The sequence below is a fragment of the Cebidichthys violaceus genome, unplaced genomic scaffold (genome assembly GCF_023349555.1).
Source record: "Cebidichthys violaceus isolate CVI_PGR_0920_01 unplaced genomic scaffold, fCebVio1.0.p SCAF_82, whole genome shotgun sequence".
NCBI classification, from domain to species: domain Eukaryota; kingdom Metazoa; phylum Chordata; class Actinopteri; order Perciformes; family Stichaeidae; genus Cebidichthys; species Cebidichthys violaceus.
The window spans coordinates 296,344-310,823 of record NW_027176967.1 but is presented as its reverse complement, the minus strand read 5'-3'; the positions used below and the strand labels follow the sequence as shown (position 1 = coordinate 310,823).

The 14,480-nt window shown below is 38.7% G+C and overlaps 1 protein-coding gene across 2 annotated transcripts; it reads left to right on the top strand.

The window, feature by feature from the left end:
• Positions 1-3,330: 3,330 nt before the first annotated feature.
• On the top strand, positions 3,331-13,182 carry LOC137866402 (zinc finger protein 709-like). Of its 2 annotated transcripts, XM_068702288.1 has the most exons (4): positions 3,331-3,409; positions 6,708-6,857; positions 8,265-8,349; positions 10,563-13,182. In XM_068702288.1, the coding sequence occupies exons 3-4, from the start codon at positions 8,332-8,334 to the stop codon at positions 11,700-11,702; spliced, it is 1,158 nt and encodes a 385-aa protein (XP_068558389.1). In that variant the 5' UTR covers positions 3,331-3,409; positions 6,708-6,857; positions 8,265-8,331; the 3' UTR covers positions 11,703-13,182. The 2 variants fall into 2 exon arrangements, with proteins under 2 accessions (XP_068558389.1, XP_068558390.1); XM_068702289.1 differs by lacking the exon at positions 6,708-6,857 and having other exon boundaries at positions 3,351-3,409.
• Positions 13,183-14,480: the final 1,298 nt, after the last annotated feature.

Sequence of the window (14,480 nt, the reverse complement as noted above, 5' to 3'; positions counted from 1 at the left end):
TGGGTTTCGGATCGGATGGCTGCAACATAATGATTGGAAGAAACAATTGCGTCTCCAGTTGTCTTGAAATCCACATGCCAGGGATCACAGTGCATTGCTGTATTTGTCACTTCTTACACCTGTGTGCTAGTATGCAACCATTTTCATTGCCAATTTTCATTCAAAACAGTGCTAAACGTGTTACAAAGCTCTGTGAAATATTGAAGCCCTCCCAGACCAGCTTGTTCTCATTACCAGAGCGGCAAGACGCTTTGTCTTGCACACGTTAGCAAAGGCAGAAGGCGGGGATGTCATCGGGTTTGTGCAGCAGTTTTTTCTCAGTGTTGATACCGTTAATGTGGGTATAATCTAATAGCCTTGGCTAAAGGTTCAAAGTCAATAGAAACTAACTGGGGACAGTGGACAACCTTGAGTGACACGCTCACTTTTATGTAATTCTGACGCACATTTGTAATGTTTGTAAAATATAGTATTACTCTTAGATGTAAAACAATGTTTTCCGTGTGGGTCTTTGAGACATTCAACTATAATATGGCTGTTATGGTTCCTTAAAAGTTTTTAAATTATCCAGTTTGTTACCACAATTTATACAGCCCTTAAAACAATACATTTTCATAGATTTCTTTAATTGGATATTGTTTTTGCATCACAATTTACAAATTCTAGCTCCCGGTTCTTCTATTTGAATATAATTGTCATCTTTCTTTCCACTACAAAAATAAAATGCAGTCCTTCAATTGCTTTGATAGTTTCCCCAGAGTGTAGAGGAATTCACAGAGTCATTGTGATTCATTTTCAAAAACATGGATAGCTCTTTCCAGATGTAGTCGTAGAATTCTGGGTTCCATAAAAAGGCTTTGGTGCATTGCCCTCGTTAAGTGTGTTCTGGGCTTTGAAAAGTTAAATTGAGAGTAATTGGATCATGGTTTGATATGCGAATACAGCCAATCCGAACATTTAAAATTGATGCCGCTAAAGTACATGGAATGAGGAAGAAGTCTAACCTAGAAGAATGTAAAGTCTGTAACTTAAGAGTTTTTTAATCACCATACGTTTACCCAAAACAGTTTAAACTAAAACGTACGTTTTTGTCACCACCGTCAGGTTTTCAATCTGATAGTGACACAGCTGGACAATGTTAACAAAAACATTAAAATCATCCATAATGGATGCCTAAATAAAATCTATGATCACTATAAATAGTAATATGGCATTTAAAGTTTCATCAATAAATACATTTATATATTACAGTAAATCATTTAGTAATAATTTTATGAAATTTCACCAAATTATATAGTTATTTTGCACAATTTCCTAGTAATTCAATTAAATTCAAACTGGTGGAGAAGAAACAGGGAATATGAAAAAAAGCAGAGAAAAAATATGAGCCAAGGTTAAAGGAGAAATACCTGAGATTGGAATTAAAAGGAAATTAAAGGGACGAAATGTAGACAGAAAAAGTTCAGAGCGTAAAATAAAGAGCCCAGAATCTCCCCCAGATAGACCATTTGTTCACATGAGTCAGCTCGCAGTAGGCAGTCTATAGCAGGGAAATGGAAAGAAAGAAAATGAGAGCAAGATTATCATTATACAGTATACAGTTGTGGTCAAAAGTTTACATACACTTGTAAAGAACATAATGTCATGGCTCTCTTGAGTTTCCCCCTTATTTCTACAACTCTGATTTTTCTCTGATAGAGTGATTGGAACAGATACTTCTTTGTCACAAAAAAAATTCATAAAGTTTGGTTCTTTCATGACTTTATTATGGGTTAACAGAAAAAGTGATCAAATCTGCTGGGTCAAAAATATACATACAGCAGTGCTAATATTTGGTTACATGTCCCTTGGCCATTTTCACTTCAATTAGGCGCTTTTGGTAGCCATCCACAAGCTTCTGGCAAGCTTCTCGTTGAATCTTTGACCACTCCTCTTGACAGAATTGGTGCAGTTCAGTTAAATTTGATGGCTTTCTGACATGGACTTGTTTCTTCAGCATTGTCCACATGTTCTCAATGGGATTTTAAGTCAGGACTTTGGGAAGGCCATTCTAAAACCTTAATTCTAGCCTGATTTAGCCATTCCATTACCACTTTCGATGTGTGTTTGGGGTCATTGTCCTGTTGGAACACCCAACTGCGCCCAAGACCCAACCTTCGGGCTGATGATTTTAGGTTATCTTGAAGAATTTGAAGGTAATCCTCCTTCTTCATTATCCCATTTACTCTCTGTAAAGCACCAGTTCCATTGGCAGCAAAACAGCCCCACAGCATAATACTACCACCACCGTGCTTGACGGTAGGCATGGTGTTCTTGGGGTTAAAGGCCTCACCTTTTCTCCTCCAAACATATTGCTGGGCATTGTGGCCAAACAGCTCAATTTTTGTTTCGTCTGACCACAGAACTTTCCTCCAGAAGGTCTTATCTTTGTCCATGTGATCAGCAGCAAACTTCAGTCGAGCCTTAAGGTGCCGCTTTTGGAGCAAGGGCTTCCTTCTTGCACGGCAGCCTCTCAGTCCATGGAGATGCAAAACACGCTTGACTGTGGACACTGACACCTGTGTTCCAGCAGCTTCTAATTCTTGGCAGATCTGCTTTTTGGTGGTTCTCGGTTGACTCTTCACCCTCCTGACCAATTTTCTCTCAGCAGCAGGTGATAGCTTGCGTTTTCTTCCTGATCGTGGCAGTGACAAAACAGTGCCATGCACTTTATACTTACAAACAATTGTTTGCACTGTTGCTCTTGGGACCTGCAGCTGCTTTGAAATGGCTCCAAGTGACTTTCCTGACTTGTTCAAGTCAATGATTCGCTTTTTCAGATCCATTCTGAGCTCCTTTGACTTTCCCATTGTAGCGTTTGTGGGCGTTTGTATCCAATGAGCCCTATTTAAATGGCCTCAGAGAAGTCACCAGCTGTAGTCACTCATAATCGCTCACAAGAAGTTAAGAGGCCATGCTATGAAGCTCATTTCATTGACACAACTTTCTAAGTCACTAAAATTGCTAATTCATGTTGCTGTATGTATATTTTTGACCCAGCAGATTTTGTCACTTTTTCTGTTAACCCATAATAAAGTCATGAAAGAACCAAACTTCATGAATGTTTTTTGTGACAAAGAAGTATCTGTTCCAATCACTCTATCAGAGAAAAATCAGAGTTGTAGAAATAACTGGAAACTCAAGAGAGCCATGACATTATGTTCTTTACAAGTGTATGTAAACTTTTGACCACAACTGTATATGTGAAAGTGGCACAGTAACAGACATGTTCCAGAAGATGGCAGCAGTGAACCATAACGAATGCCGGCTGTCGTAAAACACCAACGAAGAAGATTATCCAAGATGGTGATATTTGCGTGGCAATATCCTAGAAATTGGTAGCAGAAGAGATACTGTGGGAGAGCGAAAGGTACATGTTGCACTGTTTTCTTGGTATGTTTGGGTCTGTCAGTGATTATTGATCGCACACTGGATTAAACGTAGCGACTTGCTTCCTGCTCTGCGCATATTAATTTGCGTTAGCTTGGATGCGTAATGCTAGGCCGCTGCTGTGCTAAACTAGCCCCGTATGGATGAGCCTGGTTGTTGTTTGTTGGAGCGAAACGAGATACCGTTAAGTGTATACACTTCGGACCTAGCCCGTTAGCATTGAGTTTTCTTTGACGGACCTTAAACTTGCGTGCGTTAACGTGATCGACATAGTCGGACGTTGTGTCACATGTTTAAAAAACGACTGTGGCACCTCCTTTATGCATAAATATGAGGAAAGCAGCTGTTACAATGTATCTTCTAGAGATGTAAAGACGTTCTTTACCAGACAGTCAGAAAGAGAAAGGGATCTGTTTGGGCAACAACAGTAAAACTAACAAAACAAACAATAAAAGGTAAACTCCAGGTACTTATTACAAATTATAACAAAGAAAATCGGCGTGGGCCTCGAAGGTTAGAGGTTCATTTGTTGTCAATGTTCAACAAAATGAAGTCCCTGGTCTCATTTCTGCTGAATAAGACAAATAGAACTTTTTGATGATGAATTATGGAGGATGAGTTGATGAGTCCTACAGGCTGAGGAGAGAAGCTGCTCTGTAGTCTGGTAGTATACCGCTTGCCAGGTTTCTGTATTACTTGCTGCCAATTTCCATACTCTCCTGGTGCTTCATGGTCTCTAATTGCATTTGTGTGCATGTTATTTTGTATGTGCTGATGACAGCCTCTAAAGAGGAACCCCAGGTTAGATCATTGACACAAATGCAGGCGATTTTTGCATGTGTGGAACATCCTGTTTTGTTGCAAAGATTACACTTTGTGAGTAAGAAATGTAAAGTGTGCAAACTCTTGATTTGTAAAAGAGAGAAAAACATTTTGTTGTTATGTAACAGGCATGCAAACTCACCAGGGCTGAAAAAAGGTGACAAGCAAGTTGTGACTATTGGTCAGTTGGTTAAGTACAGCCTGAATTATCTCACACATAAAACAATCTCAAATGACACAAATGTCTTTAGGAGTTTTCCTCCTGCTCCTGTTATAAATGTACGTTGTTTTAAACATGCCACAGATGATCTGGCAGAGCATGGGAAAGTGGCAGCTTTTTACATTTCCCCTTTACTTATCTTGGTCATCATGGCATTTTGTGAGTTAAGAAAAACAAAAACATTTAAGTTTAGAATATTGAATGCAGTATTTTGGTTAGAAAATGCTGGCTGTGAAACTAGGGCGTACCATGCTCCACCCGCCCCTGAACATTCCATCTACATATGACACATGTACTACATATGTTTTTCTACATATGACTCTTGTGTCATATAGAACGGGGGTGGAGAGTTATAGAGGTGCTACTGGCACACTGCATGTCAGGGGAATGCAACTAGTCAGAGTAGGGATGATACATTTTGGTCTGAGGATGGTGCAGGAGGAAAAGTCATAGATCATCAACATTGAGAGGATTCATCTACTGAGGAGCATGATTTTTTTTTTTGGTAACCCACCATTTTTCGGGGTGACCGTGGCTAAGTGGAGATCAGGGCCGCCTTTCAATCAGAGGGTCAGCGGTTCGATCCCCGGCTCCTGCTCTACTAGTCTCATGTCAATGTGTCCTTGAGCAAGACACTTAACCCCAAAATGTCTCCCATAGCTGCATCTACGGTGTGTGGATAGATACTGAATTGTAAGTCGCTTTGGATAAAAGCGTCTTCTAAATGACCGTAATGTAATTTAGATTTAAAGATGTATTGCCTTGGAGTAAAGTGCTAAATGGACAACTGATGCAGCCACACAGGCCCAGCCTGATGAAACTCTTGAACAAACTCTTGCAATATTTCCTTTATAGTTCTGTGTATAGTTTTTAGTTTATTAAAACTTTGGACTAGAGCTATGGTGGTTAGTCAATGTAATAGATTACAAAATTATGTTGATTTGCATAATGTGCATCAGCGTTAGTAGTGGTCACTCTCTCCAGTTCAGGGTAGGGGTTGCTATGAAATGCAATAATTAAATTAATCTGTCACAGCAATCCTTTTTAATTTGAGGTTCAGTATTTTTTTTTTTTTTTAAGATGACGGAATAAAATATTGAAAAATGACACGTTTTGATATTTATTTTGAGGAAATCTTTAGGAAAAATTAGAAACTTCCTTTCTGTTCTCTGAAATCCATTATCATACACAGGTGTTATAGAATAAATATTTTAAGTACAAATTTCATAGAATTGAGAACCAGTATCACTTAAAATAAGTAGATAAACTTGAATCTTGAATAGCATTGTGCCTGCCTGCCCCAAAATACCAGATGGATTCTGTAAACAAACTGATAATTACAAACCTGATTCAATTTAGTTTGATCAGAGGCAATGTCGTCCATGCTTCTTCAGGCTTTTTGTAAGTTTACATGGCTTTTGTTACATTTTGATCAGGCCAAAATAACCGTTCTCAACCACACTGGTATGACTTCTTTTATCTCTGAGTTGTTTTCTCTCCATACAGCTATTGCCTTCATTGTTCTGGTCTTCCACTGCTATACAATGTACAAACATAAAAACAGAAACAGTGTGAAAGCTACTTTCAATATAAATAATGCTCTATTATGGGGATTTGGTATTTTCAGTATTGCATAGTATCTTTTTGCACAGAATTAAATTTACTTAAACTTTCACAAAAGCAATCAGTTGATACTACTACTAATGATTCATTCATGTAACGTTAGAACATAAGGTTAGTTGTTGAACCCCAGTGTCAATCACCATGCGTGTTAATCTTATACAAAGTGTTATGTCTTTCAAATATCAGATTAGCTAAACATTAGTTGCGGCAAATCTTCTCAGAGCAATCTCTCTTCTTTCTGCCACAGTGCTTCTTTTTCTTTTCTTTTTTTATGGCACACAGCATCCAAAATATAGCATTACCGCCACCTTCAGGTTTTATTCTCCCTCATTATCCATTCTTTTTAAAAGCAGTTTCCCAGTCCATCCTTCCTTAAAAAACAAAACAACCTCTTCCTCCCTTGAGCACCGTCTCCACACTCTAATGTACTTTTACCGTTGTCCTCTACCTGCTTTATTTTCCCTAGTTGTTGTTTCTTGCCTTTCTGGTGTAATGTAAATTTCCCGCATGATATAAGGATATGCATAACTGTCTCAGCCTCAACATTAACCGAAACTAACATCCCTACTTTGACGTCAAATTTATGTTTGCATTATCTGTTTTCTTTTGGCAGATTCATCTTGCAAAACACGGTTCTCCTCCTGGTTCCAGTTGGCTCCCTTTCCCCTGATTGCTATTTTTATTATTGATTACTAATTAATAACTGAGCCATATAAACATCATCAAGAACGCTTTGGATTGCATTCGAGATCTGAATAAGCAGGTATGGCTCTATTATGGCAACTTCCAGCTGCACTGTAGGAAATCACGCTGCATTGTCTAGCCTCTTTGTATTTTTATCAGAGAGCCCCATTCACATAATTCAGACACAATTTGATGCAGGAAAAACAAATTGATTCAGTATGACAAACGAAATTGGGCTTATGTGAGGAATGATGGTATATTTTAGTTAAAATGATAAAATGATACTATTTTCTACCACTTGATTCAGTCTAGAGATGCATCTTGTTGTCCATCATTTCAATATGTTTAGGTCATTTATTTAGGCCGCTTATGCATAAATAAAAACAATGTTGTGCTGTCGGCTCTGCCTAACATTGGTACATTTTATGAGCGTAACTCAGGGATTTAGCAGTGTTTTCTAGTTAAGGTAGGCCATGTCAACAAACATCATGAAGAATGTATACATTTTTGAAATAATTATTTTAATAGGCATTTATTGCCTCTATTGGACAGTTGATTTGATTGTAGAGAAAGTTAAGGAAACGAGTACAGAGAGACAAGGAACCATCTACAACAAAAGTCCCTGACTGGACTCCAACCAGGGACATTGAAGTGCATGGTTTGATGCTCGAGCCTCAAAAAAACGATACACTCCGATTCAAGTCATTTAATACTGAGTATCAGCCAATACCGAGCACCAATCCGATACTTCTGTTTTCCTAGATAATACTGCTGCTCAGTTCACACTTCAAGTACATTTAAAGCTATCAAAATCACTCCAATGTATATGCATGACAATTGAATAGCTCTGCATTGCATTAACAAAAATGTTGCCTGCATCCAAGCAGTTCCTCAATATTTTTTTGTTTTCTTTTACAAAATAAATAATCCTCTCTGATTTGTTTGGCCTCGTCACTGTCTTTCTCCCTTTTTAAATGTGTCCTTGTTTACCTGAGTTGCGTGAATGAGCTGTATTCCGTTGAGTGTTGGTTTTCATTGGCTGCACATGTTTTGCACAGATTACGTAATTGGATTTTTGCTCGCATGGCTTTTTTTTTTTTTTTTTTTTGCAGTGGCTTGGAAATGAGTGCACATAAATTGGGTGAATAACAAATAAACAGTCTCACATTGCGTTTTGCTGTTGTCTGTGGCGTGTGGTGTTTCTCCCCGGCTCATATACATGGAGCACAGGGAAGTGGAGGCGAGACTGACAGCGGAGAGTTAAAGAGTAGACCACTGCTGCACTCCACAGTTACCGTTTATAAAAGTTTTGCGAGTAAAAACACTTATGTGACAGTTGGCGTAAAATGAATTATCGGATTGGGCTCATTATAGCTGATACCCATCAGTCTGTGATTGGATTGGTACATCCCCACTAGCTGCAGTATTATTGCCGTTATAGTGGGTGTTCCTGCTCTGACCAGTCTCTTTCTTTTGATGATTTCAGAACTGGAATGTGCTGACGGGAGGAAAAGCATTTGGAGGGCATTGACTTTCACCAATAAGCCAGTGAAATGAGTTCTTCAGAAGAGGTGAGATCAAATAGAAATTAACATTATCCAGTATTTTGTCATCACCACAGACTACCTGCCCAGCTACCACATCTGCCATCATGCCGCTGCACCGATATGGCTAAAGCACCAATTAAATCAGCTTAACAGTTATTTCATACTCTGCTGCTCTGTTTCTCTATTTAACAGAGACAGTGTTTGCATGCAATATTTATACTCTTCCATTCTTTCTATCAGTGTTGAGAAACTGTCAACAAAGCCTACGTTTTCAGTGGTGTAGGAAGCTTCACAAGCAAACAAATTAGTAACTTGTTCTTTTCTTTTTCTTAGCTAAAGCTTTGTCTATCGGTGTCTTTAGCCACTCTGTTAGCAGCAAACTGCAAGTCTGTTGCATCTTGTCCAATCATGTAACATTGTTCCCCCGTTGTGACAGTCTGGATAAAACGGAAAAGCAGGAGTGTTACAGTATAAGTAGTATAAAGTTATGATATCTATCACCGATTTGCACAATGCAGACAGAGTAAGTAGGAAATGACACTTCCTACTTACATCTGCTGCTCTGAGTTTCTTTTTTAACAAGAACAACTCAAACAAGGTCAAACAAATGTTCTGAAGAAAAAGCAAAAACACACACAGTGGGCGGTGGTATTGCATTACTTTTCCAGCCAACATAAAACATAAAAAGACCAAGAAGGAAAGTGACCACAACAAACATGTCAGAGAAGAGCAACAACCACTATTCATCAATGCTGAGCGTTGCAAGTAAGAAAGGCATAACAAGAGGGTCAGCCGATGGAAAAAGAAAGAGAACCTCTTAAACCCGAACGGACCCTTTTTAGGGTCCTGTGGGGGGGTGCGGAGAAAGTTTAGTGTTCAGCATGAATAAGAATGCACTGAGGGGAGGTGGAGCGTGAGTTTGTGCGATAGGACTTGAAAGATGGTGAACTATGCCTGGGCAGGGCGAAGCCAGAGGAAACTCTGGTGGAAGCTCATAGCGGTCCTGACGTGCAAATCGGTCATCCGACCTGGGTATAGGGGCGAAAGACCAATCGAACCAGTAGCTGGTTCCCTCTGAAGTTTCCGTCAGGATAGCTGACGCTCACAGTTTTTCCCCTCTGCATTCACGTGAATATCGTGTATAGAAAGTGTTCAATCATAATTCTTGTGGTGCCCACGTTACCTGAAGGCAACGTTGTTGAGGAAGGTCCTCAGCCTTCTTTGTGATGCTGTCACTCATGATGACACGTCCCTCTCAGTTGAAGCCACGCCCCCACGCTAGATCAGGGTCAAAAGTCTGAACTGAAAAAAACAATCTGAAAGTGAAAGAGATTTGAAACCGAAAAAAAAAAAATGTAATCTGAAAATATAAAATCTGAAACTGAAAAATACAAGATCTCAAATATCAAAATATATGTGAAAGTGAAAAATGAAAAAAAATAAATGTATTCAAAAAAATTCCAGAACTGAATCAAAATTATATTCAACCCAAAAAAAATTTCATTCACTTATTTTTATTTTGAATACATTGCTGTATTTTTCAATGTTCAAGACCATAACTTGAACTTTCAGGTTCAAATTATTTTTTCAAATGATCAAAACTTTTGACCTGGATTTAGCTCCATACATCATTCCTAAGAAATAATCATTCTGAAATTGCTTCTTTTTTTTATTTGTTTTTTAGGCGAATCTGAAAATTTTCAATTTGTAATGTGTGCCATCTTCATTTACTCTTAACCAGTAACATATATAGTGATATTTACACATCTGAACAAATCTCACAAGTGTTCCCTTTATTATAACACCAAAATTATTAAAATACAGCTTGTAGTGCAGAAATATACTCTTTTTAGTATGGGTATGCAATTTTCGAGCGAGCAGAGGCCTAAAATAGGGCTAGGGTTCAAGAGTTAAAGCAGTTTAACTGATTTACTAAATGGATTTCTACTCTAATCAACAATTATATCGCAAACATGACTTCTGTAAAAAGAAGCCCTTTTACATATTTTTTGGCAAGAGCGTCCTCTCCCTTCTCTGATCACCTGCCTCGCCTCCTCTGCCATCTAATTTAGGACATGAAACATGTCTTTTGGCACCATGTCTTTTAATAAAGGCACGGTTCTGAAATAAGGCATTTATCTGACAATTTACAATCTGTCGTTCACGTGACTCAATAGTACGTAGTATTTTGTTTTATCAAGTCCTCCACTCTGACCTTGATTTCTCTCTTTTCTCAGTTGAAGCAGACGGACACAGACAGCAGCCGACCCCATCAATGTCAGAAGTGTGGGAAATCTTTCAGTCGGATTTGCAGTCTAAGGAGACATGAACTCACTCACCCTGTGGAGAAACTGTACGACTGTGAACAATGTGGTAGTAGTTTCAGCCAACTTAATGCCTACAATATACACTTGCAGACCCACACTGAAGAAACGACATACTGCTGTGAACAGTGTGAGAGGCATTTCAGCGACCACAGTTCATACAGAAAACACCTGCGTGACCACACTGGACCATACCAGTGTGACCAATGTGAAAAGACTTTCAGTTACTTCAGTATTTACAAGATACACATGCGTGTCCACACTAAAGAAAAGCCATACTGCTGTGACCAGTGTCCAAAAAGTTTTAGTTTTTTAAGTTCATACAAGCGACACCAGCTAAGCCACAGCGGAGAGAAGCCGTACCAGTGTGACTTCTGTGGAAAGAGTTTTACGCAGTCAGGGCATTTTAGTCTGCATCTGCGTAACCACACTGGAGAGAAACCCTACGAGTGTGACCAATGTGAAAAGAGTTTCAGTGACCTAAGTAGTTACAAGATACACCTGCGTGTTCACTCAGGAGAGAAACCATACTGCTGTAACCAGTGTGGGAGGAGTTTCTCTCAGTTAGGTAATTACAAATCACATTTGCGTATCCACACCGGAGAAAAACCATTCCGCTGTGAACTGTGCGAGAAGAGCTTCTCCATTTCAAAAACGTATAAACAACATGTGCGTACGCACACTGGAGAGAAGCCATACAAGTGTAAAGAATGTGGAAAAGGTTTTGGTCGTCTAAGTAACTACATGCGTCACCTCCGTATTCACACTGGAGAGCAACCATACAGCTGTGACCAATGCGGGAAGTCTTTCAATAGCTCTTATAGTTACAGCCGACACTTACGTGTGCACACTGGAGAGAAACCATACTGGTGTTCACAGTGCAAGAGACTGTTTACTCGCTCCCAGTCCTTGAAGAAGCACCGCTGTATTGCAATAGATGAAGACTATATAGATGAGAGAATAGATAAGAGTTTGACTGTGTGTAACAAAGAACAACTGAGTTGCTCAACAACAGAACCAACAAACGACAGCCAACAAAAAACAACAAAATAAACTACAGTGGTAGTTAGGGGACATGTTAAGTGCACCAGTTGGGCTTTGTTTGTTTTCGTAATAGTTTTTAGACAGCAGTGGAGCTTTATTGCACAGAGGAATAGGACATCAGGCTTTGGATACACACACACAATACTTGTTAGAAGGACACATTCATTGTTGGTTTTGGTCTTTTCGTGGGATTTTTCTTCTAGTAATAAAGAATATATCACCAGACTTATAATTAAACCTCTTCTCTGACTGATCTAAAGGAGCTGGACAAACAAGCTTTATGTGTATGGCACCTTTCCTACAAGAAATTCATCCCAAAAAGCTTTGAAATATAAAAAGTGAGCTTTTTAGAAACCTAAAAAAAAGTATGACTTTATCAAAGACATAGTGAAAGACACTGTTACAAAGTGAGTTGAATCATGTTATCTTGTTTGGTCTTTTTTTTTTTTTTAAACCATTAACTGTGTTTAAGTTTAACACTAGCTTGCTAATTGTCCCACAGCTCATGTTAACATTTGTAAGCAGAACGCAAGACTAATATTGATAACTCAAAGAAACTGTGATTACTTTATAGAAGACATTAAGGCCAACATTTTGATATGTAGGAATCTGGAGGTCCGGTCACAGAGAGAACTTGACTCTCCAAATCATCAAGATCCTATTGACTCACTGAAACAACTCTCAGCATCACAGAGGAACAAAGACCTGTCCACTGATCAGAATCAAACTGGAGGAATATGACTTTGCATTAATTCAAAGTTTATTTTAGATGAAAAAGTATATAATAAGCATGTTATTAAACTTAAATGTGGTAAAGGATATGTATGAAGCATTATTAGTTAAGTTATTGTATAATTCTCTTAAAATGAAAGGCTATATAATGTCTTATTGGAGAATGTCTGACTTTGGCTCCATCTGGTGGTAGTAACAAGTATGGCCGATTGGTTATTCCAATTAAAAAAATCTTCTCAAAAGAAATGTATCCGCCTAGCCATCTGCTGAAGTTTGCTTGAGTTACTCACAGCATTAAAAAAAATACATTTGCGTCAGAGTATAATTGTCCATTCAATTTTCAACTGTTGACAGCAAGGTCTTTAAATTATCCTGCAGTGTTTCTGTCCAACCTACTGCATGTGTGATTTAAAAAAAACACGACTTTTCACAGGGCTCTGTATGAATGTAGTGGTCTTAACAAAGATTGCAGTTTAATTCAATACTGGAGACAGTTATCTGTAACAAAGTGTGGACTGTGGTGAGACAGTCACAGCTTTGCTGTCCATCAGAGCGATACTTGTGTCATTTCAAGTTTGCAAGTGGTCAATTACCTGAAACTCACATTAACTAACAATTAAAACAGTTCAATATTAATGACTGTTTTGCATATTGTGTATATTATGTGTAGTATTAGTCTGTGATACCATGGAGGATAACAAATGTAAGTCACTAATAAATGGAATATATTAATATTTGTAATTAATACTTATTAATGTTTTAATTAATGAAGTCTGAAATAAAAGGTTTCAATTGAATTTGTAAATGACTGATCACTAATACATCACACCAACATTTTCAAGTCTGATAGGACCATGACAGAGGTTACTGATGGTTAAATGCTTAATTAAAACACACACTTAAACATTGTTTGACTGCACCATCAGATTTATTTTCATCGGAATTCACATGTTAGCTTGTAAATTCAAGGCTTCCTAACAATGAGGCACTTTTAATTTTACTCGGAATGTTTCTTTTGCTTCTAGCACAGCAACTCTTCACCAACTTGGATCAACATTTCTTAGTGGAGAAGTATCTGATAATGAAGACAACCTATTCAATTCAGGGAATGGTAATATGATTTTGAGTTGGATTTCAGAATAATTTAGAACAACTCAAATATGAAATACTCATCCAGTAAGATAATTCCAATGAAAGCCAATATGATAAAGGAGCAGCTCTTCTTGCTGGCTAAACAACAGGTGTCCATAAGGGTTACGACTTTATGTGAAATTATTTTCAACAATGTATGGTGGCGAGTGGGGGGAGGGGACCAACTACCACAGAGATGTGCAAAGCCCATCCTGCAGACCTAGAAATCCAGTTGTGGCGATGGCAATAAGAGCAGAAGGAAATAAACGAACAATGCCACCTGGGGAATTACACCCCATAAGTTGTGGTCTCAAGAAACTTAGCTGGCTTTGGCCAGTGGTGGTGGTGGTGGGGCCAGACTACACCGAGAGCCGACTCACTCACTTCCTGTGCAACACGGCAATCCTGAAAGCAACATCGCTGCAGCCTACATTCATGTTCCAGTGCTTTAAAATGCAATGGTGTCGGGCCTTCACCACATGTGACTAGCCTTTCAACAATTTGCTCTGCTTCACTGAAGAAAAAGGTAACCATTAGGTGAACCTACAAAAGGGAAACTTATTAATTAATTAACAGGGCCCACCATGCTGCAGGCTGAAAAGATACAATTTCACTCTGTGACTTCATTCACAACCTTAAATTATACATGGGATCACTCAAAAGGGTAGGCTGGACAACAATGGGGTTCCAACACAATATGCACAGCCAACATGTCAAGAACAGAAGGCAGTAAACTAAGTATGCAGTGTTAAAAGGCTGATATGTTAAGTGGTCACTTTAGCTACTTACCTGTTACAGCAAACACTGCCAGTCACGACCGAGACGGAGGACAAGGGCCAAAAAGATGAACATATGGTCCAACAGGTGCCTTATATAATCTGGCTCTAAATAGAGAATTGGTTGGGGGAGGAGCCAGGCCTGTGG